The 26,900-nt window shown below is 44.5% G+C and overlaps 10 protein-coding genes across 10 annotated transcripts; 3 read left to right on the forward strand and 7 right to left on the reverse strand.

Moving 5' to 3' along the window:
* Positions 1–457: 457 nt before the first annotated feature.
* Positions 458–2,133, reverse strand: V865_000143 (GDP-mannose transporter 2; the record flags this gene model as incomplete). Its single annotated transcript, XM_066223975.1, has 7 exons — positions 458–767; positions 842–987; positions 1,067–1,349; positions 1,408–1,522; positions 1,590–1,658; positions 1,725–1,820; positions 1,887–2,133. The coding sequence occupies 7 exons, from the start codon at positions 2,131–2,133 to the stop codon at positions 458–460; spliced, it is 1,266 nt and encodes a 421-aa protein (XP_066080072.1).
* Positions 2,134–5,705: 3,572 nt separating this feature from the next.
* On the reverse strand, positions 5,706–8,525 carry V865_000144 (uncharacterized protein; the record flags this gene model as incomplete). Its single annotated transcript, XM_066223976.1, has 9 exons — positions 5,706–6,617; positions 6,672–6,688; positions 6,752–6,822; positions 6,875–6,973; positions 7,109–7,342; positions 7,394–7,504; positions 7,571–7,714; positions 7,812–8,251; positions 8,361–8,525. The coding sequence occupies 9 exons, from the start codon at positions 8,523–8,525 to the stop codon at positions 5,706–5,708; spliced, it is 2,193 nt and encodes a 730-aa protein (XP_066080073.1).
* A 562-nt stretch (positions 8,526–9,087) lies between these two features.
* On the forward strand, positions 9,088–9,720 carry V865_000145 (ribonucleoprotein-associated protein; the record flags this gene model as incomplete). Its single annotated transcript, XM_066223977.1, has 4 exons — positions 9,088–9,147; positions 9,217–9,266; positions 9,375–9,621; positions 9,694–9,720. The coding sequence occupies 4 exons, from the start codon at positions 9,088–9,090 to the stop codon at positions 9,718–9,720; spliced, it is 384 nt and encodes a 127-aa protein (XP_066080074.1).
* A 549-nt stretch (positions 9,721–10,269) lies between these two features.
* Positions 10,270–10,986, reverse strand: V865_000146 (uncharacterized protein; the record flags this gene model as incomplete). The annotated part of the gene is made up of 1 exon (XM_066223978.1): positions 10,270–10,986. The coding sequence occupies one exon, from the start codon at positions 10,984–10,986 to the stop codon at positions 10,270–10,272; it is 717 nt and encodes a 238-aa protein (XP_066080075.1).
* Positions 10,987–12,106: 1,120 nt separating this feature from the next.
* Positions 12,107–12,529, reverse strand: V865_000147 (uncharacterized protein; the record flags this gene model as incomplete). The annotated part of the gene is made up of 1 exon (XM_066223979.1): positions 12,107–12,529. One exon carries the CDS (start codon positions 12,527–12,529, stop codon positions 12,107–12,109), a length of 423 nt encoding a protein of 140 aa, XP_066080076.1.
* Positions 12,530–13,007: 478 nt separating this feature from the next.
* On the reverse strand, positions 13,008–14,006 carry V865_000148 (uncharacterized protein; the record flags this gene model as incomplete). Its single annotated transcript, XM_066223980.1, has 5 exons — positions 13,008–13,540; positions 13,611–13,625; positions 13,685–13,798; positions 13,866–13,890; positions 13,962–14,006. The coding sequence occupies 5 exons, from the start codon at positions 14,004–14,006 to the stop codon at positions 13,008–13,010; spliced, it is 732 nt and encodes a 243-aa protein (XP_066080077.1).
* Positions 14,007–14,513: 507 nt separating this feature from the next.
* V865_000149 (arginine-tRNA ligase) lies at positions 14,514–17,061 on the forward strand (the record flags this gene model as incomplete). Its single annotated transcript, XM_066223981.1, has 7 exons — positions 14,514–14,807; positions 14,936–15,003; positions 15,119–15,396; positions 15,565–15,765; positions 15,837–16,082; positions 16,146–16,521; positions 16,635–17,061. The coding sequence occupies 7 exons, from the start codon at positions 14,514–14,516 to the stop codon at positions 17,059–17,061; spliced, it is 1,890 nt and encodes a 629-aa protein (XP_066080078.1).
* A 1,375-nt stretch (positions 17,062–18,436) lies between these two features.
* On the forward strand, positions 18,437–21,392 carry V865_000150 (uncharacterized protein; the record flags this gene model as incomplete). The annotated part of the gene is made up of 15 exons (XM_066223982.1): positions 18,437–18,522; positions 18,596–18,692; positions 18,789–18,817; positions 18,913–19,055; positions 19,121–19,182; positions 19,259–19,374; positions 19,448–19,531; positions 19,596–19,653; positions 19,713–19,757; positions 19,847–20,271; positions 20,339–20,398; positions 20,464–20,569; positions 20,654–21,034; positions 21,109–21,177; positions 21,255–21,392. 15 exons carry the CDS (start codon positions 18,437–18,439, stop codon positions 21,390–21,392), a joined length of 1,899 nt encoding a protein of 632 aa, XP_066080079.1.
* Positions 21,393–21,802: 410 nt separating this feature from the next.
* V865_000151 (uncharacterized protein) lies at positions 21,803–22,914 on the reverse strand (the record flags this gene model as incomplete). Its single annotated transcript, XM_066223983.1, has 3 exons — positions 21,803–22,431; positions 22,568–22,718; positions 22,807–22,914. The coding sequence occupies 3 exons, from the start codon at positions 22,912–22,914 to the stop codon at positions 21,803–21,805; spliced, it is 888 nt and encodes a 295-aa protein (XP_066080080.1).
* A 608-nt stretch (positions 22,915–23,522) lies between these two features.
* V865_000152 (uncharacterized protein) lies at positions 23,523–26,606 on the reverse strand (the record flags this gene model as incomplete). The annotated part of the gene is made up of 6 exons (XM_066223984.1): positions 23,523–23,938; positions 24,015–24,316; positions 24,378–25,485; positions 25,556–25,971; positions 26,034–26,309; positions 26,377–26,606. 6 exons carry the CDS (start codon positions 26,604–26,606, stop codon positions 23,523–23,525), a joined length of 2,748 nt encoding a protein of 915 aa, XP_066080081.1.
* Positions 26,607–26,900: the final 294 nt, after the last annotated feature.

Here is a 26,900-nt window from a genome sequence, read left to right on the forward strand (position 1 = left end):
GCACCGTAACCGGAAGAAAATATCGCTTTTGATATTTATCATAGTGTCACGTCGTATCGTACCGTATGATGTGTGCATGAGATATGTGAAGATCTATATAATGTAAAAATGTGAAGTAGATGAAGTATAGCGTAATGTGATGTGGTATATCAATTGAATGAATGATATAATCGAAATGTTTATCTATGAATATCTATGATATGATAGATATCAGATAACTAAAAAGCAAGTGGAAATGAAGATGTAAAAAGATCAAGTATTCTTTATACACAAGAAGCTCGACATCCGCTTTTATACCAAAAAAGGAAGATCAAAATAAAATGTCCAAGAATCAAGCTCTATATTTCTCTTGTCATCCTCTATAGCTTATCTGAATAAAAGTGCTATATCCAATTCAAATTCATGTCAATCTAAAATAGAAAAGAAGATGATTGACAATTGGTTTGATTTGGTAAATTTACGCCTTACTGTCACCCGATCTAGCCTGTTTGGCCTTTTCGATCTTCGCCTGATTCGTTTTGGCGACAGCATATACCACTCCTGCGATTCCTCCTACACCGATAGCGGAGACATTGCCTAAGTTGGCAGGATCACCAAAGAACAGAATACCAGATGCAGCAACAGGGAGCTTGTTGAGTGCTCCGACCATCGAGTAGGTGGTCGATCCGCAAGTTCGGACGCACCATGCGGTAGAGTACGAGATGAATACTGCTACGGCACCTGAGAACGCTATGGCGGAAAGTAAGAAGGTCCTTCCTACTTCGGGGCTATATCATAAAAACCAGATTCTGTCAGTTGTTGATCATCACTTGTGGGATTTAGTTGGAAAAAGTCAACCTACAAGTTTCTAGCGAAAGATGCTGATCCCCAATCTTCGACAATCAAAGAGAAGATGAGTAAGACAGGGATAGAGAGAAGGTTGTTGTAAAACATGGAATCCCAATCTTTGAATCCGGTGACCTTGATTCGCTTTCTCATGAATAGGACCTAACAGCAATAATAAATTAATTAGCATTTTCCATCATCAAGAGACGATGAGATGTATTTCAAATTAATGTTTACTCACATAAGCAGCAGAAGCAACACAGTTGATGAACATCCACACATAACCTGCGTTCAGACTTCCCATCACGCCTGAAGGAAGAGGTACATCGGCACCGCTTGTGGGGTCGAGAACAGCGACACCGGCAGATAATCTAGCGAGAGTAGAGGAGATATCGGACCAAGCGGCAATGATGGATGATCCAACCATGAGGAAGAACGAGACCAAGGTCAAACCAGTGACGTTTCCTCCAAACCATAATACTTCTCCGTAAGCGATCAAGATGATAGTAAGATTCTTGAAGATACTACAATGCCTCGTCAGCTCCGAGTTTAGGCCCGCTAGAGGCATCAAGGATATCTCACGTGTATACAGGGATGGATAAGAATTGCAATGACTTTGATCCGGTGTAAATCACAGCGACGAGTAAAAAGGAAACGGGGAACCATGTTTTGGCATCGTTCATATCGAAATCTCGGACTGATGATTGGGCAAAGCTATCAGTTGAGGACCTTCATTGAGATTGTGAAGGACGGGAATAACTGACAGCTAATGAAACCGATCCGTTTGACCGTCCATACACAAGCTACACATACAGCCGATTGGATAGTAAGGACTATGAAGGAGTATATGATCAGCTCAAAATTGGCCGCTGGAATGATCTATCCAGCTGATCACTCACGCAAGAAGGTCATGGTGAATTGATGTCCTGATACGACGAACTTGTTCACCACAGTCATCATGATAGAGGCTACACAGTAACTCAAGATTGGCCATACTGCAATTGGAAAGAAGACGATATCAGCTTCACGTCGATCTCAAAAAAGAGTGATGATACACTCACCTGATGATCCAGCTGGCATACCGGTTTCTTCCTTCTTGGCCTTCTCAGCTCCATCAGCAGCCTTCAACAACGCCTCCCTCACTTCAGCTTCGGCTCGCATCCTCTCCTTCTCAGCCATCAATGCAGGAGTGGATGATCCAGGGGTGGAAGCGTCGAGAGCAGCAGATAAGTTGGTGAATGATCCTCGGGGTGATAGACCGTTGGGAGTGTGTGGTCGGGAGATGGTGGGAGTTCTTGGACCTGACATTTTGGGAATGAATAATATGTATTATGGTCAAGGGGTCGAAAGGAAGAGGAACAAATGACCAAAGGTGATTGATCTGTTTGACGGAATTGAAAGAATGGAGATATTCGAATCAAAGAGTGTGTGTGATATGTGATGTGTGTGGAGTACAATGATCAATCAGTTTTTGAGTAGCAACTGAATTGAAAAGGGTACCTTTGACTTGATATTGGTTTTTTTCAATCGAAAGAAACGAGAACGGTGAGAAAAGAAAGAAAAGAAGAGTGGATCCTTCTGTGAAACGGAAAGGAATGAAGATGAAGATGAGGATGAGAATGAGAATGAGAATGAGAGAAACAGATGAATACACAAGTTAGACTTTTATCTTTCCAGTTATATCTATATCTCCTATGCGCATAGTTAGTTGCTCCTTAAAAAACAACAAGACTAGCTGGATGTTTTCGTCTTTTTTAACGCACTTGGTGTTGACGCGCTAAAAAGTTAAATTACCCTGAGATCACCTAATTGACACGCGTCACGGACCATCCATTGCATGGATTTCTCCTAATCCGGTCCAGAGCCGATAAGATTCACCGACCACCTGTACCTCGTAACGCAACCCCTACATCCGCACATAGCTGGAAACGATACAAGTGGTGCGGATGGCGGGCTCTCTCATCAGCTGCTGGCTTGGACTTGCTCAGATGTGATTTGCGATATGCAGTATACGGTATGCGGGGTGGGTGTGTATCTTGATCGACCAGGTCGATCGCTGGAATCAGATAGATACAAAGATGGCAGAACGAAAGTTGAGAGCTATGGAGGCAGACGGCTTCCGTGCAAAGTTGCCGAGTCACCGACAGGGTGGTGATAATGCACCTGCGAATGAAAGGATTTTGCGAGTCTGACTTTGGCGGGAGGGGAATCTGGCTGCAAGAAACAGGATCGATGAAGTTATTGGACCCATACTAATTGTGAGTAAGGGATGGAGCAGTGATGTTACGATTGATCCTGTTCGAGTCTTCAGTGTTGAAAGGGATTGGGAGAAACTACACACAGGAATTGTGGCATATCGATGTTGTTCATCGGACGATGATGCACTGAAAAGAGCAAATGTACACCATCCACCCCCTGCATCGACACAGTATGTGAGTTGAGAAAGGTCAGTGAAGTATCAAACATGCATGCACTCGTCAACGTACTCGTGTATCAAGGTCGTACGCATGCTGAGCATGAGTCGATTGTGTAAAGTAGGGAGTTACGTAATCTGGAAGATGGCCGTGCCACTCAATGAATGAAGCTGGTTCAAGCGGACAGTGCAAAGCATGACCAACTGAATCGACTCGAAACGTAGGGTATTAGCTTTGCATAAGTGTATGAATGCTTTGAATATCATAGAAGGATCTGGTATGGAGTGTATGTGGATCATAATGCAAGGTGCAATATACTCGTAAAAGTAAATGACCCAAACCAACACATTCCCTTCCATCTGTTCCGTTCTGCATCATGAAAAGTAAGAATAGTGAGATGGCTTAAGCCATAAATATCAGGTATGGGGTGGTACTATATCTCAATAGATCAATCAGTTAAAATCGTTAATCAAAGAATCAAAGCTGAGCTTAAAAAGTAAATAGATATATAAACGTTCTTTCACCTAAATAAACAAAAATGTCGATATCTTATCCAAGAGGTTAAGGAGGTGCACTGCTAGGGCCATACCAACTGGTAGATGCATTATCATAAGATGCGTGAATTCGAATCTCACAGATATCGTTTTTGTCAAAGCATCCTCCTTCCCCTCACTAGGGAAGAACAAAGGAGAGGAGAGGAGGGTGCACGCAGTGAAGGGAAGGGAAGGGATGGTAGTGGCGTGAAGTGCCTCTGTGCTGATGAGATATCTCCGATGTGCTTTGTTATATGATATGACATAAGAGAGCTGTGTTAGAGTCAACTGAATTGGTAATTGGAAATTGTTTGTTGGTTCTGAGTCGTGAAGAGTGTGAGGTGGAAGAGCAGAAGCTGAGGGAGGCAATTTCGTTTGACTCGAAGTTCTCCTTTTTCGTTTGTCATGTTACCGGATGAAGAATATGTTCCTTTGATTGGATTCGATTGGCAATCCTCCCAGATCCCCACAATGTCAAATTGTCTGATCGATTCTGCGGTAGCTGAAATCCAAGCTCAATGAGGCGAACCTCTGATCAGATTGATGACACTCTACTTTGTCTGTCGCAGCGGTACAGTATAGTTCCAGTACTGGATTTGACACCCACGATGATACTACTTGAGCTCTGCTCTGATAGCAAGTCGCCTCGTCTCTCACTATAAGATCATTACACTATGATCATATTTCTTTCAAAGATGGACATATAGGCAAAGACCATACGGTTCGTGGCTAGAGTCTTCCAGCTCCTCTCATCCTTGCCCTCGCCATCGTGACCGACATACCACATACACACACATCTGACCATTCTCAATCGCCTTTCTCAAAAGAGATGCTCGTCCAAATCATCAATCTTCACTTCCAACTGATCTCCTCACCATGAACGTCCTTCTCTGTCTCAATTGCATTATGTCCGTCGACCACAATCATCTCCTCTAAAGGTAAACGGTCCTCTTATCCTATCATAGCCTGTTCCACATACTATCAATCTCAATCACTCGGGAAGTCACGTCCATTCCAATTTGTTTCGCTACCTAGATATCCCTTTCAAATACCCTCTCCTGATATACACTTCGTTTCTCACTCTAACAATCGACATGAGCCACAGTGACGACTTATCCTATCAATTCAGGAGCAACCATCGTGATCGATACCTCGTGGTAAGTCACTCAGTGACCACATCCTTCCCATCCTCGGTTTCACATCCTCTCTCCAATGATCGACCGATAGCTCTTTGTAGAGCGCAAAAGTTTCACTCAACCTCTACAATCCAACCAACCAGATTGTCAAGCTAAATTTCTCTTCTGTAGATCTCTATCGCTTTTTTCCATCTCAATTTCCCCTCCTTCCCATGGACTAGCCTAATCATCCACTTTGGCCCCCAAACCTCACTCTTCAGCCTGAGAATAATGGGACTAGAAATTACAGCCATTCAACATGATGGTTTCAGAAAGATGGCAGAAGGACGCTGTTCAGGATTCCAAGGTGGTGAGTCACAGAAGGATTCATCATATCATACAGAGTATGCCACATCTACCAAGATGGTATCAACAGGTAGTAGGGACTCTCATAATACTGCTGGCATCATCGATTTTGCCCCAGTTACTCTGCGCATCTCTTCGTATTTTACCTTTAAACAGGCTGAAAGATAAACAATCCTTTTTGATCAATAGGCTTGTGAACACCACCTTCCCAGCCTCCCTGAATGTCATTACTCAGTGCAATACAGCGTGTAGTCATTCTTTTGAACGTATATGATCCTCGTACTTCATCAAGTTGTAGATATGCATGGTAAGTAAACCTCAATACGAAAGATGATATTTGATCTAATGGGATGTTCAAAGTATATTTACAACTCTTCTCTCACAGCTTACCTATTTCACATCCTCAGTTCCCTATACCACTTATCTATTCAAAACATATCTTCATAACGACCTCATATACCCTTTCCTCTCGCCCAATCTCTACTCAGTCTCCAACAGATCCACCCTCCAATCGCGGCGCTCACACCTCCTATCCTAAATATCAAACCTACCGCATCAGGAGATCCTCCCTCGACCATCCCTTCGGCTCTCCCAACTATCAACCGTTTAACCACATCTTCCCCTAGTCCAGCTACGACCCCTTCCAACCCCTCGGTGACTGTGGATGAATCGGTGACATTGCCTGTAAGAGGTATAGTAGTATGTGGGTGATGTGCCGGAAGACCTTTTTCAGGTTCCATCAGATAAAAGATAATGGAAGATAAGAACGTAACCACAAATTGAGGTAATACTAGGAAAACATTATGTATACCCAATATCACACCTGCTTTGTCAGCTGTACTTTGTCCCTTTTCCTGTGTTCGCGTAGCAGAACTTGAAGTTCGTGGTGAAGTAGGTGAAGGCGTTATAGCTCGACGTCCACTCTGAGTTGATATTCTCCTCCGATCAAGGTCTGGTTCTTCCTCGTCGTCATCATCCGATATATCCGATCGAGAATGTTCATCAGAGTGTCGAAGGATCACCGTTGATCCTAATCCCGGTTCAGGTTCGCCTACAGTTTCACCCTGGATGATCAGTGGCGATAATCCACCTGATAGCCTTTTGTTTCCCTTTTCGTCGTTTTCCTCGACAGATGGCCCCTTTTCCTTGCTCTCTGGTGGATGATCTTCGTCATCGCTTTCATGAATCACGAAAGAGGCTTCGTTCGGAAGGGCGTGGGAAGAGCTCGCTTGATCTCTTGGTGGATCGTAGGAATACCGATTGGATGAGATGGAATGACGGATGTCGACTGAAGGGCGGGATTGCATGATGCTCAAAGGTTGAGATCGATCAATAGTTCCGTCGATAAGGATAAGTTCACCAAGCTATGGTAGATGGTAAGCAAGGTGCTCTACTCGAGAATGATCGGAACAACTCACTAGTGAATATGGTGCCCCTGTTGAGTAGTTAGTGAATTAGCATACTTCTACGTCTTCTTGCGTTCACATAAATCACTCACACTGGGATAAAGCCCAGCAGAATCCAGTAGTAGCAATGACAAAGTAGGCGCCACTGACACTAGTCACGAACCTAAAACTTTGGTCAGCTCTACATCCGAGACATAGGTATCCAGCTGACTCACCAACTAGCAGCCATAGCACCTGCGAAAACAAACTGACTGATCCACCAAACTTTGATCAGTGTCAATCCTTTGAAAGGTATCTGCCACGTCGATCCGTCTCTAAGTTTTTCTAGCATTCCTCCTAACCAAGCTAGCATTCTCTTAAGGATACCTCCAGATTGGATCTCTTCCCTTGCTCTTTTCCATATCGCCGAATTCGGTGGGTCATCGGGCATACCACCTTGACCATTTAACGAGGAATATGTATACGCCGATTCGGGCTGTACGCCCGATTCCGATACTAAAAATGGGAAACCTATCGATGTGACTATATTTACCAGTGCCTGTAGTAGCAGGGCTCTTGCCCCTGATCGGACGGCATCGGCTGCGAAGGTCGCTTCATCCATACCTTCTGGGATCGGTACTGATGCTTTGTAAATCTCGGATACCCAGACCGTCGTGAAGAACAATATAGGGAACCATCCGAGTCTACAACACCTTCGTCAGCTCTATAGCGATGGTCAACATATTTCAGCTTACGAGGCGAAAAACTGTACGAAGCAAATCGTCCGTATACCCGGTGGAAGGGAGAACATATTGTCCCATATTGATTTCAGATTGGCCTTGAGACTGCTTTGCGATTGTGGGCGACTGATCAGGGTGATCTGGTCAGCTGTACTTGTCTCGGGGAGGAAGTGTACCATTCAGCTGACTTACTCGTCTCGTAATAGCACTCGCTCAGATACAGCCCAGGAAGTGAAAGTGTGTGAGATCATAAGTATCGCACTGGTCATAAATGACAATATCTGTAACTGCGTTTTGCCTAGGAAAGGTAATACCGGCGGCAGATCGAGATTCCCACTATTAAGAGAAAAGGGTTTTCCATAGTCAGCAATCCTTTATCATTCGAAAGGTGATAGTAATGAGGGAAATTTGATGATGACATTTATTCGCTCACACAAAAAAACCAAAAACACTACCAAACCCAAACATCCTTCCTGCCCATGCACTCCCTTCTTCCTGTTCCCTCGGAGGAAGAGTATCCACCACCAATGCTCTATCCGTAGACATCACAGCATTGATACTGAAATCAATCAGGTAGATGGACCATACAGCTAGAGCTATAGCTAACCATTTCCCACCGTTGATCAAACTCGATATCTCCCTAGTCCAACCCAGCATCATCATCGCAAATACGCAAATAGCACATCCCGCTAACATGAATGGACGTCTTCTCCCAAGAGGCGATCTTGACCTATCTGCGAATATACCGATTAGAGGCTGGACAATCAGTCCTGATAATGGTCCGGCCATGAATACCAGTGACATGAATGATTTGGATAATCCCAGTTCGAGGAGATATGGTGAGGCGTAGCCCATTTCGATCGACCAGACGCACTGCACTCGAGAGTGAAGTCAGCAATTGCTTTTCAAAAGAACGCTCCTAGCGGCTACATCGTGATAGCATCCCTCTCAAGAGCAACATACTATCAACTAGCCAACTCACCTGTATACCCAGCATTCCGACCGTCAATAGAGGAAACTTTGCCCACTTCGGTCCCTTGACATGAGCAGTACCTATCCACTGTACTGAATGTCTTTCGTTGCCCTGTTCGTCCAAGTCATACTCCTCGTCGGCCCCCGAGGGTGCAAAGAAAGCTCCTCCTGTCATGGGTGATAGGTGTGAAGTGGAGGTGAGGTTTGGGGAGGGAGTTCAAGGGAATGTAAGAGAGTGTCTCTGCAGGACGTGATTTGTTTGGTCGTATCAAGGCAGCTTGTAGCCTATTTTTGGATATACTTGGTCGACCCCTCTAGTTGATATCGAGGTAAGGGATGATCTGTATACGCAGCATGATGAAAGGAGTAACATCGTACAATGAGCAGTTATACCTCGAACGCGTTACGTTGCTACGCTCGCTCTCTCGATCGAAAGCGGTCACCTCCGCTCTGGGACCCCGTGCTCTCCATATTGATCCCGGCAATTCACCGTTCCTTCACTCGTTAATTTACTTGAAACGAATTTATCGATTTTCTCCCAACCCCAAATCACCCCCTCCACTCAATTTTACTTTGCACAACCTTTTCCTCGTCGCAAAAACATCTCATCTCCTACGTTTTACATTCTTTCTTCGTTACATTCCTCATATCCTTACCGCACATCACCATCGACCAGGGATCTTATACGTGAGGTCAACATCCTTCACCCTAATTCCTACAAAAGACAATACTGGAAAATGGCTTCTCAACCTAATCCTAAGGCTTTCCCTTTGGCTAATGCCCAACTCACCAACCAGGTGAGTAACTCGTTTCAAAATCTGTCCCATGTCCATACATAGGAACTGATGTATTGGTTGATACTTTAGATCCTCGATCTTATCCAACAAGCTCAACACTACAAGCAATTGAAGAAGGGGTGAGTTTTGGATTCAGTTTCTTCCTTTCCTGTTTTAGTTATGGTGTTACACCTGAAACAACAGTAAGAATGACTTAAATCGCTGACATTCTGAATAATCACTTATAGAGCGAACGAAGCTACCAAGACTCTCAATCGAGGTATCTGTGAATTCATCGTCATGACCGCCGATGTCGAACCTATCGAAATCGTCTTGCACTTACCCCTCTTATGCGAAGACAAGAACGTTCCATACGTTTTCCTTCCCTCCAAGACTGCTTTGGGAAGAGCTTGTGGTGTCTCCAGACCAGTCATCGCTGCTAGTGTCACTACCAACGAGGCTAGGGAGTTGAACGCTCAGATCCAAGCTGTCAAGGTGAGTTTCATACGTCGCTACCGTACAACAAAGGAATTATTTGGCTAATGTGCTTTTTTTTGTTGGGGATAGAACGAAATTGAGAAACTCCTCATCTAAGCTTGTGTGATGATCTGGTTTAGATAGTAAAGGCAAGTCAAGGGAAGACTGCATGAAAAGGATTAAAGATGGGATTGACCTTTATGTATGTAGACTTTAATTAGTACTGATGCATAACGTCTTTTTCGGGGCTTGGAGGTCATGATGTCCGTATGCGTAACGCGGCGCACAACACCTGGAAGATCAACCCTTCAGACATAGTTGGCATGCTAACAAATACTAACGCATATATAAATATCACGAAAAGAATAGAAAAGCTAAATTTAGTCAAGAAATCTACTTCCCGACTTCGTCGGATGGTCCGAGTCAACATAATCATCTATCTAGTCTTGCTATGCAGATAGTTCAAGAACCTCCCCAAAGGTCTTCTTACCTTGCTTCTTCTGGTTGCGATCCAAGAAGGTTTATTGCTTTTACTTCCGTCATCACCTGTACCTTGATTCCCATCAGTATAAGATATCCTTGATTCCTCTAGAGCTTGATTCAAAGAGATCTCTTCATCCTTTTCCGAACCCATATCCTCCAGTGATTTTGGCTCTGGATCATCCCTTACATTGATGTCTTGATGGGTGTGGCGATACTTTCCACAAATGAGGTAACATTCCCTTCAAATCTCTTTGCAGAATTTTCATCTGCGTTTGTAAAATCGATATCTCCGTCAAGCAATAAGTAATGTGATTTCTTCCCGATTCTAAAGTTTTCTGCCGAGTTGTTTGAGGGAATAAGTATGGTATATCCCGGTCTTACAACCGCAAGTGTATCTATGCTTTTATCTGTGGCCGAATCAAGAGTCATCTGATAAAATCGGGGATTAGGAGTATCCCTCGGTAAGGGATCATTCCTTTCTCTTTCTATCATCTGAGATACCCTCTCAGTCTCTTGTTGAGTAGGTAAATACGGTCGAATAGACTCATCATCCGGATCAATCATTTGCCATCGACTTTCCACACCTCCACTAGAGGTGCGAGGAACATGAAGCATAGATCCTTGACCTGGCTCTCGAAGTAAGATCTGTTCTACTCGGTATGATTGATATGTCGTTGATGGATGAAGATTATCGCCCAAAGAGGAGAATGGATGATCATCCATTGTACTTCCATCAGAATGGTACGCCGGATATCGTATAGCGTCGGGCTCGATACTGACTGTCAGAGGATGTTGGTTGGTTGAAGACACGGGAGAGAGAGTGACAGTGACATTTCGTTGGAGACAACTTGTTTGTTCAGCATAGATCTCGGGGAAGCTAGACGTCGAAGTGGAAGTCATTTTGCGGGATAATTCGGATGAAAAAGAAATGAAGGAAAACTACCGAATTAACGTAGAAGAAATAAACTGGATGACTCTAAAGTTCATTTACGGGACTGCTCGTGCCCAGCGATTACACCATTGCGTTATATATTCCACATCCGACGTCATGATGGCTACAATGCCATCCCTTCATCTCACAACGATCCTTTCAGGTCGGAAGTCTTCTGGCATCCTTTGTAACTCAGGATAATAACGACGGGTTGAATACGTACACAGAAAACACTTCTAACGATCCTTTATGCTGCTCACAGAAGGTTCTATCGAAATCTGTACGTCATGGCTTGGCGTGCTGGATTTGGAAAATTATGGATTGCACAATTCAATACGATACGATCGACAATTGGTGAGAGAGCTCGAATATCGTATGGAACTCACGCTCCTGTGATGACTTTGACCGATGATGGTATAACATTGTACTGTATACAAAAATCTTGGTTCCGTCAAACCCGATTTCATCCTGATTGAGATCCATATGACACTGGCCTTGCTGCCGAAAGTCAACGTCAGGTACTCGGATATTCGCCAGGTGCACTGAGTTGATTGAGTCAAGAGAGCTTCTCTACTGTATCCTATCATACACGTAGAGCCGCGTATAACTCAGTCTACACGAACAGTTCAGCACTTGAAAATGCAAATAATGTTGGACGAAGTACATATTACTAGCCTCGCTTGGGATTAAGTTTCATCCATGCCCTTTTCAATCCTGTGGAAAGGTTGAAACTACTAGGTGGTCCACCTGGTGAGGTTGAAGTCACGCACAAGACTGAATGGTTGTCCCCTGAGGTGGTCAGGATGGGTCGGGGCGTTTCAAGATGAAACTGATCTTCCACGTACGATACGATATCACCTCATAGTTTTGCTCAGGTCGATCAACCAAGATATCACGCCGTCCAATACTAGTAAATACGATTTCAATCCCAGGTGGGATATAGGGGCTTGACCAATTGAAGGAACCGGGACCCTCATAGAAGGTAATACCGTTGCGCCCAGAACACTTCCATTCGAGGTCCAAGTTTGTAGACCCTCTTGGGTAAGTGAAATGGGATGTCTGGTCCCCTCGTTTGAGTGTCAACTTTTGTTATCTTATTCTTCTCAGTCTCGGAGGGAGTATACGGTCTAAGCCAATCATCCGTGCTGGCCATGATTTGCCATCTACCTTCAATCCCGTCATCCTTAGTGAGAGGTACGGTACGAAAACTATCAACCCTTCTCCTTCTTCTTGAGAGGCTTGTTCTTTCGTCTGAACAAGTACTTGATTCCCTTTCCATAGTTCGTATTTCGTACCGGACGTCAAATTGTCACCCAGCCCAATGAAGGGATGATCATCATATGGTCTATATACATCTCGATCCACAGGTCTAGGAGGATATGGGCTGATACTGACGATAAGAGGATGTTCGTCCGGTTTGGACAGGATAGTGAGTATGATTGATACCTCTTTGGGGTAGCATGTTGTGTCGTCAGAAGATATCGACGGGAATCGAGAACTTTTATCGGACATGCTGTGGTCCTTGAGTGGAGTATGTGAAAAGGATTTTTTGAGTTGAAATAGTCAAAGATGAAAAATAGGAATACTGTATATATCAGTATGAGAGACAAAGACCTTTAAATATTAGTAGAAGAGCCTTCGTAGGTATAGCTCAGAAATTCACCCTAATTCCTCCTTTAATGAGTCTCAACGCCTCGACAACAGATCAAATCTTCTCGCACTTTGATTTTGGAACAGCTTCAGGGAGTGCATCATCATCTGTCGTTCGGCAGCCCCAGATCCTTTCTTCTGGATGATGATCATGAGAATATGTGTCCATGTCTCGGGAATCACACTTTTTGTTATCTGCGGTCCAGGGCTTTCATGTGCTCGATGCCAGTTTTGAGATCAACATCATAACACCGTACATGGAAACGACCTGAGATCTGAACTTTCTTCGTACTAAGTGTTAATCTATGATGCGAAGAAGCTCTCTCTGATCTTATCCACTTCATGCCCTACCTCTTCGTCTAGGTTTCAATCTTTCTCCCGCTAATCCCAATCCAACACCTTCAACACCTTTCTTCCCCTGTATCTGCTGTTGCTGCTGCTGTTGATTTTCTGATTCAGCTATACGTCGCTTAGTATCTTCCATCGCCAATCTCCTTAGATCTTCCGCACTGGAATGTTGAGCCGGATCGACCGTCTTACTGGGTTCCGCTACCTTGTCATTGGTCGGCGTAGGAATAGGATATGACGAAGACGATATTGTTTCCGAATTGAGGGAGTTCACATGTTGAGGTTGAGGAGGGGGTTGACCAATCTGTTTGAGTCTTGCTGCTCTTTCTGAAGGGGTTGACGGACCGGCAATCTGTGATGGAGCCTGTGGAACCGATCCGTCAGGTAATAAATATCCTTGACGTATACGTTCTTCCCTCTCTCTAGCTTCTATTGCTGCTATCTTAGGTTGCAAGCCTTGCTGTCGGGTGTAATCGTATTCTAGTTCTTGAAGTGTAGGTGGTTCTACTCGGGTATGCGATAGCCCTACAAGATCGGAACATCAGTACTGGACTAGTCACTTATAGTGATGAATATGTGGTTCGATGATACCTACAAGCTCTCCATTGTACTGCAACATTAACGATCAAAATGAGCTTGTAAAAGAGCTTTATTTAGAAAGTAGCTCACCAGGTGGCCTCAGTTCTGCTCGAGAGTATTCTGCCAAATCTCTATTTTTCTTATACTGCACGAATCGCTTCATACGTCCACCAGCAGGATTGGGAATTTCAAAGTATTTGTTGCCTGCGTAGTCATATGTCAGCTATATGGTCATTGTCCCTCGATGCAATGAAGGCATCCGCCGACTAACCTTGAAGGTCATATCCTATAAGACCCTATATCACACGAAAAGTAAGTTGGTGACTGTTCCGACCTAGGTAAGCGAAGACGATTCCATGCAACTTACCTTTGGTCTGAAAAACTTCCTTACTGCTCCAAATAATCCGCTCATGATTCACTATATTGACTATGTCTCTTGCTAGATGTGGGTGGATACGGCAGTATAAAAGTATCAAAATATCGATCTGCGTATGTTGTCATATATCGAGTAAGTGAGTGAAGGGAGTACGAGACAAGTTGGTTTCCCACGGTGGCATGCAAATGCCACCTGAATCCAACTCGGTGCTCCTATTTTTCTCTTTCTCAACTTTTTTTTTTCTGAGTTGAACATGTCTAACATTCCTCACCTTTGTATATCTTACCTTTCTCTTCATCCCATCAATCATATCACTCGCTAGTCAATATTCTAGTCGAAAGGCAATTCATCAAGACGCGGTCATCCATCTATACAAGAACCGCTCGTCTCATTTCACCTTCTTCCTTTACACCAGTACGGATCTTATCTAATCCTTTTGGATACCAACGTACATCTCAAATTCACACTACTACAAGACTTTTTGTCCTCCCATATAAATTACACTTACAGATAAGCGGCAGAAGAAATATAAGGACCTGCAAGATGGCTACACTCGCCCCACCTCAAGCTATCCCCGAGAAGTTCCAGCTCCCCACTCCTCCCGAGGTAGTCACATCAACCCCTATACTGAACTATGATCCTACTCGATCACCTATCGATATCTTCAAGATGGCTGTGGCCACCCTCGTCTCAGAGGCTTTCGAAGAGAAATTAGAAAAGATTTACCCTGCCGTGGAAATGGGCAAGAAAGGATGTGATTTCTCGGTGGCTATTGTAAGGTTTAAGAAAGGGAAACCGGCAGATTTGGAAGTTTGGGCAAAGAAGGTTATTGATAATGTGAGTTTGAGTCTTTTCGCTATATCATATTTTGAAGATATGTATCGTGTGGATCTTCCAACCAGTATGAATATGAATCTCAACTCATTCTGGATCGTGTGCTGATGATTATTGGTATCTATCTACAGTTCAAACCCTCCGCCTGCCTCACTTCCGTCAGTACACCTGATAACAAGTTCTTGCTCTTCCAAATGAAGTGAGTGACCGTCATGTACTATTGAGAACACGATACCTAATATATCTTGATATCCAATCACTCTATGTGTATTCGCCAGATGTTAACAGAGCTGATTCTGCTTATGACTCCACAGCAAAGACTCATTCAACTACCACCTCCTCCGACACATCACCCTCACTTCCGAAGCTGCCCTCGCCAACCCCACCGACCCAACTTTATCATACGGTACCACGACAGAAGGTCAGGGTAAACACATGTTGATCGATTTCTCCTCTCCCAACATCGCTAAACCTTTCCATGCCGGTCATCTTAGAAGTACAATTATCGGTACGGTCATTAGTAACTTGTATGAAGCGAATGGATGGAAGGTGACTAGGTTGAATTACTTGGGTGATTGGGGTACTCAGTATGGTGAGTTGGCATATCTCTCTCTAATCATCACCATATCTGAACGGTGAGAGCCAAGGTATACGCGACGTCGAATTACCACAATGCCTAAATAGTGTTGTGGTGTTCATGTATTATTTGAACCATTATGAGTTAAAGGATCATACTTACACTCTCTTTCCCCTACTATAGGTCTTCTATCAGTTGGTTTTGACAAATTCGGGGACGAACAGGAACTCATCAAGGATCCCATCCATCACCTCTTCCAAGTTTACGTGAAAATCAACAACGCTAAAGCCGAACAGAAAGAAAGATTAGATGCTGGAGAGACGATCCCTGAAGAGGATCAAATTCACTTCCAAGCCAAGAAGGTGTTCAAAGATATGGAGGATGGTGAGTCTACAAAAGTACATCCTCACGGCACACAAAATACTGAGCACTGATGAACGCGCTTCATTACATAGGCGAGCCAAAAGCCATCGCTCAATGGGCTCGATTCCGAGATCTCTCGATTGAGAAGCTCAAGGGTACTTACGAGAAACTCAACGTCCACTTTGACGTATACTGGGGTGAATCTCAAGTATCTACTGAATCAATGGACCGAGCTACCAGGATCGTCCAGGAGAAAAACCTTACCTGTGAGGACAGAGGAGCGTTGTTGGTTGATTTGACGAAATACAAGATGGACAAAGCTATCATCCGAAAAGCTGGTAAGTTCGGACTTTTATCATATCCAGCCTAAGTAGGAACTGAGTATCAAGTATGATGTTCAGATGGAACAACAATCTACCTTACTCGAGATTTGGGAGGATTGCACGATAAATGGGAGAAATACCATTTCGATAAACACATCTACGTCGTCCAGGCTGCTCAGTCATTACATTTCAATCAATTATTCAAGACCGCTGAATTGATGGGTGAACCTTATGCGGATAAATTACAACACATCAGTTTCGGTTTAGTGAAAGGAATGTCTACCCGAAAAGGAACTGTCGTGTTCCTTGAAGATATCATGGAAGAAGCTACTGAGACGATGCACGAACAGATGAAGTCGAACGAAGCCAAGTACGCTCAGGTGGAAGATCCTGTGGGAACTAGTGCGATCATCGGTACGACTGCTGTGAAGATCCAGGATATGGCTGGTAAGAGGTGAGTGCTAAACCCTTTCATGCGAAACAAGTGATCTTCCGCATCGTCTTGCATACAGATCGAGTCAGAGAATAAAGATTCCGATAATGACCATATTCTTTTCTCGGCATCAGGATCAACGATTACGACTTCGATATCAAACGATGTACATCATTCGAAGGTGATTTCGGACCATTCATCCAATACTCCCATGTCCGATTATGCTCCGTTCAACGAAAGAATCCCAACGTTCCTGTACCGGTATCAGTTAACGAGATTGATATCTCATTACTTAACGAACCTAAAATCAACGATATCATGTATCACCTCGCGACATACCCTCAAACCGTCAAGAATGCCTATAACTCTTCCGAACCTTCTCAGTTGGTCACGTGGTGTTTCAGATTATCACACTTGGTTGGAGGAGCTTGGGAGACTGTCAAAGTTGCTGGAGCGGATGAAGAGACTGCTAAAGCCAGGCTGTTCCTATACATCCAGACTAGGGTAGTGTTGGCTAATGCTATGAGGTTGTTGAGTCTGACACCTATCGAACGAATGTAGTCGATACTTTAGATCGTTTGTGGTTGGATACGATACATAGATCACATATGCATTTTTTCCGTTTTCATTAATTGAAGGCGAATGAAAATCACTGGAAATGTTTCGTTCCCGATAACTTTTTAAGTTTTGTGTTTTAGCCGTCCCGTGGGGGATGACGAGGCACAATTATCTTTCCCATGTATTATTCTATTATGTCGACTCTACTCCACTATTCGTTTCCTTTATGTCTCTCTTTTGCGAAAGATCGACAATCCACATGCATCATATGTTGATCCCTTCATCAGAACTTGATAGGAAGTTCGGCGGGTATACCTTATACTCCCCACATGGTACGTAATTTATCTTTCGAAAACCTAGATAAGAAGATTTTGAATTTTCCATCAGGTACAGATACTCGTGTACTGAATGATAGTCTCCGAGACATGCTGCGGCGCGTTCACTCCGCAAGTGAAAGTGGAATACTGTAGGGAAAAGGTACTGGATGGAAATAAAGCAAATGCTGAATGACCTATGACCTTCGACCTGAGATCTATTTTCGGAAACACTCCAACTTTCACTCCCCCTTCCAATCCCACCAATCTCTTTGACGAACGGTGCGCTGTGAACACAACTTGGGCTTATCTTTTATTTGACCTACGCGGTGCTTTGGGAATGATTCCGTGGATGCTTGACGTACTGCAAAGTGGCGGAACGGGACAACTCTAAAAGGAAACGGACAGTAATGGAGCTCGAACTGGCACTCGTATTGCATTCACTTGGATCCGAAAATACTGAAATTAGAGTAAAGCGATATACTGGAATTTGGAGGAGAAGTGATTATTTCATTGTACAATACAGTATCGCTCATCAAAGCGAATAAGACTGTAATGTAGTGGACAAAAGAAGATTAGTCAGTCATTTAGTTTTCCTTTTCCTTTTTCCCTCAAACAGTGGTAAGTTTCGGGTTGACCCTTCGATGTGAACAATCTCGAACTTACCTATTGATTCCCAAGGAAAAATCGCATACGATGGACCTCTCTGGTCTCTATACTGGCATCTCAGGACAGCTGGCATGCAATGTTTACAATTTTGGCGACATGGTGTTGTACCCTTATCTTTGAAAACCTACAGATGACGAGGATTATGATTATCATTTGCACTGACGCCGGCTTGCCTCCCGCTCCCGAGATGATTCATTGTACGCTGATACTTACTGTAGATCTGCACAGATGTTCGACTGGTGCGGGACGAATTCGAAGAAACGATGAAGGAACAAGTCAAATTCTTCTTCTCGTGTTGGTAATCACCGCTGATACGATATATAACGTGATGTGAAGTAAAACCTGATGAATCTACACGATTCTCTTCATTCACCAAAGTGGACTAAGCAGTCAAGATGTCAAGCTTCCTTATCCTTTGGCTAGTATGTCGCTTCCTGCAGTCAACTCATGGACTCACTATCCCCGCTCGAGGAGATGAGAGGTAAGTAAGAGATTCCTTCCACATCGCAACTAAAACTGTGACTAATTTGACAACTTCATATTGTACTGAACAGACAACGCGACATCGATATTGGGGAAAGAGGGAATCAAGCTTTCTTCAATCCTGACAGTTACATACTTTCAAGTGATTTCGAAATTACAAGTGTGCCCGTACGTCAACACCCTCGTATGGGGATCCCAGTTTACACAGAATGGTACTCATAAGGCTGACTGTCAGATGTTTCCTTCTGGGGTGGATTGCTTTAGAGCACGAGGGAATACTGGTTTGACATTGGGTAAGGGATATCTCACTCTGAGGGTATTTACTCCCATATCTGTGCTGTACGAGAGTTTTGGCTGATCTGCTATACATGTGACATGCACGGTTCAGCACGACAACTGCCAATCCCGATGGATACACCCGTCAGATTTATACCGTGAATGGTCAATTCCCAGGCCCGCTCATCGAGGTCAATCAAGGTGATACTTTGGTTGTGCATGTTCAAAACAATCTTGGTACACCTCAGGCCATACGTACGTGCAGTGATCCGGTGTCCTAGTTGAGTCTTATTTTACCGATAAGTTTGGTTCGTTTTCAGATTGGCACGGATTGTTTCAGAATGGGAGCAGCTACATGGACGGAGTACCAGGTATCACTCAAGTGAGTTTGAAGGTCCATTCTGTGTACACGTTAGGGATGAGTAAACTTCTTATGATAATCTCGGATTGTACTGTAGTGTCCGATTCCACCAGGAGGAAGTTTTACCTACGAGTTCCCGATTACCAATGAAGGAGGTACATATTGGTGGCACTCGCATTATAGTAATGATCTCCAGGAGGGTATATACGGCCCGTGAGTCGCAATGGCTCGAACCATTCAGAAAGTGGAAAGATGGTGATTGGGTAAAAACTGATACTGCATGTAGATTGATTGTTCATGATACCCAAGACCCACTGAAAAGAGGTCAAGATTACGATGAGGATAGAGTTGTGCTTGTAGGTGACTGGTGGTGAGTGCCCATCGAAAAATTCGGGAGGTAGCGGGTGGGTTACTGAGGTGAAAATGTGATATAGGCATGATCGAACCCAAGTCATTGTGGATGGCTTGATCTCATCAGCGGGATATAGAGGGGTATGTCATCAGTCTGCGTATCTCTGACGTGAGTTGAGCTGGATCTTGCAATCAAACAGACTGTCGCCTCTCCTGAGCCCGATACGCTATTGATTAATGGAGTTGTGAGTTCCTCCGAAAGCTTCCCAAATCATCAAGTATGTATGGAAGCGCTCTGATACTGATATGCTCTATTTTCGATCTCATTGTTCAGGGAGAAGCCAATTGTTCGAGTTCCCTCTACCCAAGCGGTGCATCATGCAATCCACCAACCCGACCCGAAATCTCCCTCCTAGCGAGTAAAAGGGTCAGACTCAGATTTATCAACACAGCTTCCCATTCGCATCTGAGAGTATCGATCGATAACCACGAACTCAATGTGGTAGAAGCTGACTCTACAGCCGTGTGGGGACCTACCATTCATGAATTGCCCATTTCGGAGGCACAGAGATATTCTGTGATCATCGACACGAATAAGGGGAAGGCAGGTGATAAGTTTTGGTTGAGAGTCAATCAAGCTACTGCCTGTCAGGCTACGGCTTCTCCACAGTGGGCTCTGGGGGTCATCACGTATTCCAATGAGCAAGGTCAAGCGGGAACGGGAGGGAATAACGGAACATGGCCGAATACCAAGTCTTGGTGAGCTAAAAAATAATCTAAATTGCATCTCAGCTGGAACACCCATTCACCCAATGCACCTCTGTAGGCCTGATCTAGGAGGTTCCGACCAGCCTTGTCGGGATCTTGATGAGAGCTACTCTCTTTAGTAAGCTACCATTGCCCTACAGAGTGGTCCCATAGGCTTGCTGATTATTGGGATCTGTATCGTAGCCCTCGAATAGCTAAAGATGCGTATGAACAGACTTTCTTGACACATTCCTTCTCGAGTCAATTCGGTGTGTGGACCCTATTCAACGGACAACAGCTTACTGGATTCGTAAGTGCATCCCAGTCTGATTTGGATCATGATGAAGGAAAACTTTAAATGCTTATTATTGCCATGTTCCTTCATTATGTACAGGCGATTAACAACGTCTCTTATCAGAATTTAATCAATGATCCAATCCTAGAGATCGTAGAGCGAGAAGGTAATTTTGATCGTAATTACGTGTCCACCGTCACTGTCTGGGAAGACGGCTTTTTAGATGTTATAATCAACAACCTGGATGCTATCGATCACCCATTCCACGTCCACGGTAACGATTTTCAAGTCGTCAAGCGAGGTGCTGGAAATGCCACTGCCGAACAGGTGAAAGAGATGGATATCAGAGTGTCCAATCCTCTTAGAAGGGATACAATTTGGATCCCCGGTTTGTCCTACACTGTATTGAGGATTAGAACGGATAACCCGGGTGTGTGGACTTTGCATTGTCATATTGGCTGGCATTTAGCGCAGGGTAAAGTGAGTGTGTTGTCCCACAGATGACGGGAGTGCCCCGAAGAATATACTGAAAGATGTGTTGCTGCCGGTCACAGCTTGGAGCTATCATAGTGAGACCTCAAGATATACAGAACAATGCTGCTCGTCCAAGTAGCTGGAGTAATGTAAGTGCTTCCGAGTAGGCCGGTTTTTTTTTGCAAATCACTTGATTGATCTCGCGTGGTACTCTACCTGTGTATAGCTCTGTGCAGGCCAAGACAAGAACGCTGTCGGGCCTAACAGACGAACGGTCATTTCCCCACGTTTTCCCTTTTGGAGCTTCGATACTCTCAACCACATCAAGCACCAAGTACTTCGTCGAACGGGATATGCTGACTGAAGGCAAATGATTTATTCATGGGTTTCTGCTATTCATGGGTTTTTGCAGACACGATACGAACAATGTTTGATATATTTTGGTATGTTTCCTGGCTGGACTATTATTCCGTACGGACAATAGGTGTGCTTTCAATTCGCCTTGAATACTGTAGTATGGACTTGTTTGCGAAATGCCTTTTGATGTATTTCATGAATGACCTAACTTACCTATCGCAAGTCATGATCACGATGTTGACGGGGATCCTCTTGATCAGTCATACATTTTGGCTTTCCAAACACTGCATATGTCTACGAACAAATCCACCAGTAACCCTTAATTATCATCGACAAGATACATGATTGACTATAAAATACTTTCAATATCCTTTTCCGATCTACCTAAGAAGCTATTGAATACTAACTTAGAAGGATTTATACAAAGTATTTACCAGTCTCGAGATCTTCCAACAGACCTTTGCCTTTAGGTTCCCACCCCGTCTTCTCCCTCGTAATCTTGCTCGAGGCATTACAGTCAAAGTTCAAGAGGAATGCCATCCATTTGAAATGTTTTTTGATCTCATCCTCATCTTCCAGCTCTTTCGTCTCGAAACCTAATTGATCTCCAATCTTCTTGGTAATGGTACTGAAGGGTATTCCCGACTCCGCCACACCATGTAAGATGGTTCCACCAGGTAGATCCTTCTCAATCGCCAATCTATATAATACAGCAGCATCATCGACGTGAACAGCTGACCATCTAATTTTAGAATCTTTGACATAGGCCGAATAACCTGAGTCCCGAGCACATTGGACCAAATGAGCGATGAAACCGTGATCGCCCTCTCCATGAGTAGTAGGGGAGAGTCTCACGACAATCGGTCGAACACCTTTGGAAGTGAAGGAAAATGCGATGTCCTCTGCGGCTTTTCGAGGTCCGCCAAAGGATGTTGACTCGTTCTCCGTTTGAGGCTCGGCCAGTCCCAGTGCTCCGCCTGTACCGACGAAGGGCTTGTTGGTTCCTTCCAGGGCAGAAGCCATAGCTCGGATGGCAGCGAAATCGACTATGATGTCAATAAGTATCAGCTATGAATACGAAACAAGGTATGAGAAGGGGAGTTTGTATATGCCTGTTTAGGTCATGATCCTGAGGCATATAGTGGGTGTGATTCTAGAGAGAGAAGGAGACCTCGCACTCACCTTGAGCGGGTCTACCTCCGTAATCCGAGAAATCATGAATATAAGCCAAGTGGATGACAGCGTCGGCTTCTTTAGCTGATGAATGGAGGTTATCCACATCTTCTAATCCTGCTCTGATCACTTTTACACCTTGTTTCTCGAGTGCAGCGGCCTATACGCAAAGACAGATAAGGTCAGTGCCAATATATTCATCTGCAAGGACCGGGAAGTATGTTTGGTGAAGCAAACATAGTACTTACAGAATTATCAGATCTAGCTATAGCTGTTATTGTATGTCCATGTTTTTGTAATTCGGGTACGACGTGACTGCCTACCCATCCTGATGCACCGGTGATGAATACTTTCATGTTGAGTGAGGATCTCGATATCAGTCTAGAATAAAGGTTGAATCGTTTCGAGAGGAAGGGAGGGGGGATGCGAGTTGATGATGTTATGAGGACTACATCTCGTCGTAAAGAGAGCTTTATATACCCATCAAGGGGAATGACATCGGGCCCGAATCGAGAGTTGAGAGTGACATCCTGTATGCAGCTGACTCAAGATGATGATCTATGCTCTTTCGACCAGAAAACAAGTGATCAATTACCCCATCATGGAGATACGAATTCAAGCCACAGACACGGAATGGTGATAATGACCCATCTCCGCAGGATGTCCAAATCAACTGTCCGATCGCCGAGGTTATCTCGGTGAGTGTTCCTAAAAATAGAAAATTAGGTTTTAGCCGGCGGCCATAAGCTGTTATCGGATCAAACCCATCAATTCGTCATTCATACATGTAACGTATAGTCTGCCAAGGGCTATCAGATATGAGGAATGAACGAGAAGGAGGGGATCGGTCAATCCGTCCGCTCTCAGAGATCTCAAGGCGCGGGGCCGGGATTGCAAGATAGGTTCTCTTGCGGAGACTTGACACTTCGTACAGGAGACATGATCAAACTGAGATGCATCTACATCATTCTGCCTGACCACCACCCCGTTCTTCAGCCAATCTGATCATCTCCAATACCCTGTTCAACTCATCTTCTTCCTGCTTCTTAAACGCTTCAACTTGTCTTATAGCTTCTCTAGTCTCTTCGTCCATCTCATCCTGCCCATCAAACGCGGTGGAGGTCCCACTTGATCCTTGAGTAGTGGTATCCAACTCATTCTCCTCCCATTGATCGCCATCACCATCTGCGTCTTTACTCGCACTACCCTGTTCTTCCATCGAAAGCATCAAGGCATATTGCAACGCATCATCGCCGTCTAATCCCATATCTTCCATAGCTTGTACTTCCCTTGCCTCATGTCTCGAGGTAATACGGCTGGTCGAGGGTGATTCAAGGTCGGAATGATCGTCTACAGCAGCTCGATGTATAGCCTTCATGTCTATAATGTTGGGAGTGAACGTTTCGTTAGTCCTCGAGTTTCTGAGCTCAGTGGTGTGGTTGATTGTGCCACGTACCTAATCCCCTTGAGCTTCCTTTACCATCACCTCTCGATCCACTCGTCCTCCTCCATCCACTCTCTTTACCTCCCAGTCTCCCTTTGCCTGAACCTGCTCGCCAGGCAAACACCTTCCGACCTATACTAGCGACCACAAGGTCATTCTCCAATATCACCTTGTTCACCGTATACCATCTAGCATCAGGTTCTTCCGAGGCTGCTACGAGTGACTCTCCAGGAGTGAGTCGAGATGCATGGAATGTTCGCAAGAGATTAGGCGGATATGGCAATGGATCAAATATCTTGATATAGCCATCGAAACTGATCAAGATGTGATGTCAGCTGGAAAAGCCGTCGACAGGGAAAAGAAATTGTGACATACCTTCCCACAGCGACTAATCCGCAAGAATAATCCAGGGCTGTGACTTTTCCATTCATGGCTTCCCAAGATTTAATAGGAGTCTGATTACGTCTTGTTTCTTGATCCACATCCCACGACCAAATATGTACATATCCCGTCTCATCACCTGCCATTGAAAACCTTCCATATCCACTATCAGCATGTACGGTATTTGAGCTCGAAATCGGGAATGGATCGACTTCTTCGACTGCTGGCGAAGCTGTTTCTGGAGTCTCGCCAGGGGTAACGATCTTCGCTGACATGCTATTTCCACTCGATGGGGCTGAGATCGGTTTGGTAGGTTGGAAGGATGTATGAACAGCTGATATGGATGATCCAGTTGGAGTTACAAATTCTTTAGTCTTCACTTCGTCAACAGAGATGATATCGTACCGAATGAGGACAGGGGACCGTCGATGATGTATCAAAACATGAGCGACAACGTCCTCATTCGCATTCTCCTTCACATCCAAGCACAAAGTCTTCACTCCTCCTTCCATTTCTTCTGCACCAACGTCCACTCTCACTTCCTGAGGTTGTTTTGAAGCTGAGAACCAAACTCGTAAGTCTCCGTCCGTCGTCACTCCACAAACAACATCATATTTCGTATCATACCTCGCCAAGATTATCGGATCGGGTCTACCATTCTGACGCCTCTTCGAAGCATCCGACCTATTCTCAAAGGGTTGATTTGAGATATCCGAGGTGAACAAGCATTGTATCGATGCAGGAATAGCTTCGTTAGGTGTCCGTTTGCCTGATCTTGATCCAGTACCAGGATGAAATTGCCATAATTTGACTCTACCATCTTCACCTCCTGTCACCCATCTCAACGATTCGGGAGAAAGAGATGGATTTTCGGGAGCCCAAATATCAATTATCTCCCCATGGTGCGAGTCGGGGAATTCTGAATGGACGTTGATAGAGGATGCACGCCCACCGTGAGTTGCGTGGTGTCGTGATTGGACGGTCGTATGGACACAGGAGCCTGTCCGCATGCCCCACAGGATGAAGGATTGGCTGCGGATTGGTAGATATATAGAGGAAGGTTCAGCGGTGGGGTCAAGATGCGGTCGGAGGTGGAAATTTGCTATATTCACATTCATCAACAAATCAGCTGATGCTTTACGCGATATATATACAGAAGACATTTCACTGACCATCTCTCCCTGGACCCCAGAACCCTTTCGAGACTTTACCACTAATCGGATCACTCCTTACTACCCCACCATTTACTAACGAAGCGCTAAGCACATGAGGGGGTGGTCTGGTCGTAGCGGCCAGTATAGCTTCGTATTTCTGACGATGGGTCAATTTTGTCGGAGTAGGTGAATGGACTTCACCACCGGGAGTCGAAGGAAGCGTCGAGCTTGATGGTTCGGTATTTGCGGATTGAGATGTTGTTGCTAAGAGAATCGGAGACGCCCTACCTTTAGTGGGCGTTTGATGATTTTTGCCCACAACTAAAGATTTCGATGGAGCAGGTATGAAAGGGGGGTAAGATAGTGATAAAGAATGTACAAGTCCCGTAGGCGGTGTGTGGATTACCATACTTGCTTTGGATTCCGTCCATCGACTGAAAACAGATAAGCCCGGGTGGTTAGTGAGAGCTACTGTACCTTATGTGGGATAGCTCACTTAATCATAGCTTCTCTGCTTAATGCTTCCCTCTTCCAACCTCTTCCACCGGTATTCAGACATCCTTGTACCAATATCCTGACATCTTCCTTGGCTCTGATATCTCTAGCCGCTCCGTCGTACAGAAATCTGTTCACATAACTTTGTCTCCAAATTGACTCATCTTCCAATTCCTCATATAGATCTTTACACGTTTGAGCTAGTCTCGTAAGATCTCTAGGCGGTATACGAGATAGCAAGGTGTGTATCAGGTCTTCAGGTAGATTGAGTAAAGGACTAAAACCCAATGAAAATTTTCTCGTCAGTCAAATTCAATATAGAAGCACGTTTCTCGGAGACATACCATTCTCCTTCATCTGCCAAAGTCAGATCTCTAGCTCTTTTACCTTTCCATTTTGAGACTATTTTCTTAGGCCTGGAGTGCGGCGATTTACGAGGCAGTACCCTTGATGGTGTGGTGGGTAATAAGTCGAGCTCATCGTGGATGTGAATACCCTCTGGATTGACTTGATCAACTGGTTCGATATGTGATGACGATGTGAGTTGTAAATCGATTGGAGGAGATGAGGGCATAAAGTTGCTTGGACTGAGAAGGGTCGATAATATATGGGGAGACTCGTGTGTTGAGTCTTTCGTAGGCTATTTTGGGAGCTTGGAGGTTGTTGATGATGGTTGTGGGATGGATGGGAGATGGATAGAGAGATACAGGAGACCTACAAGCTAAGATTACTCTAGATGTGGTTGTGATGTTAATGCTAGTTGCCGCTGTTCGTCTGAGTTACGTAAACAGACACGACGATCACTGATCGGATCTCGGCTCAGGTGTGTTGTTGACCATCTATAACCTACTCTCAGTTGGATATTGTT

Source organism: Kwoniella europaea, chromosome 1 (assembly GCF_036810445.1).
Source record: "Kwoniella europaea PYCC6329 chromosome 1, complete sequence".
NCBI lineage: Eukaryota > Fungi > Basidiomycota > Tremellomycetes > Tremellales > Cryptococcaceae > Kwoniella > Kwoniella europaea.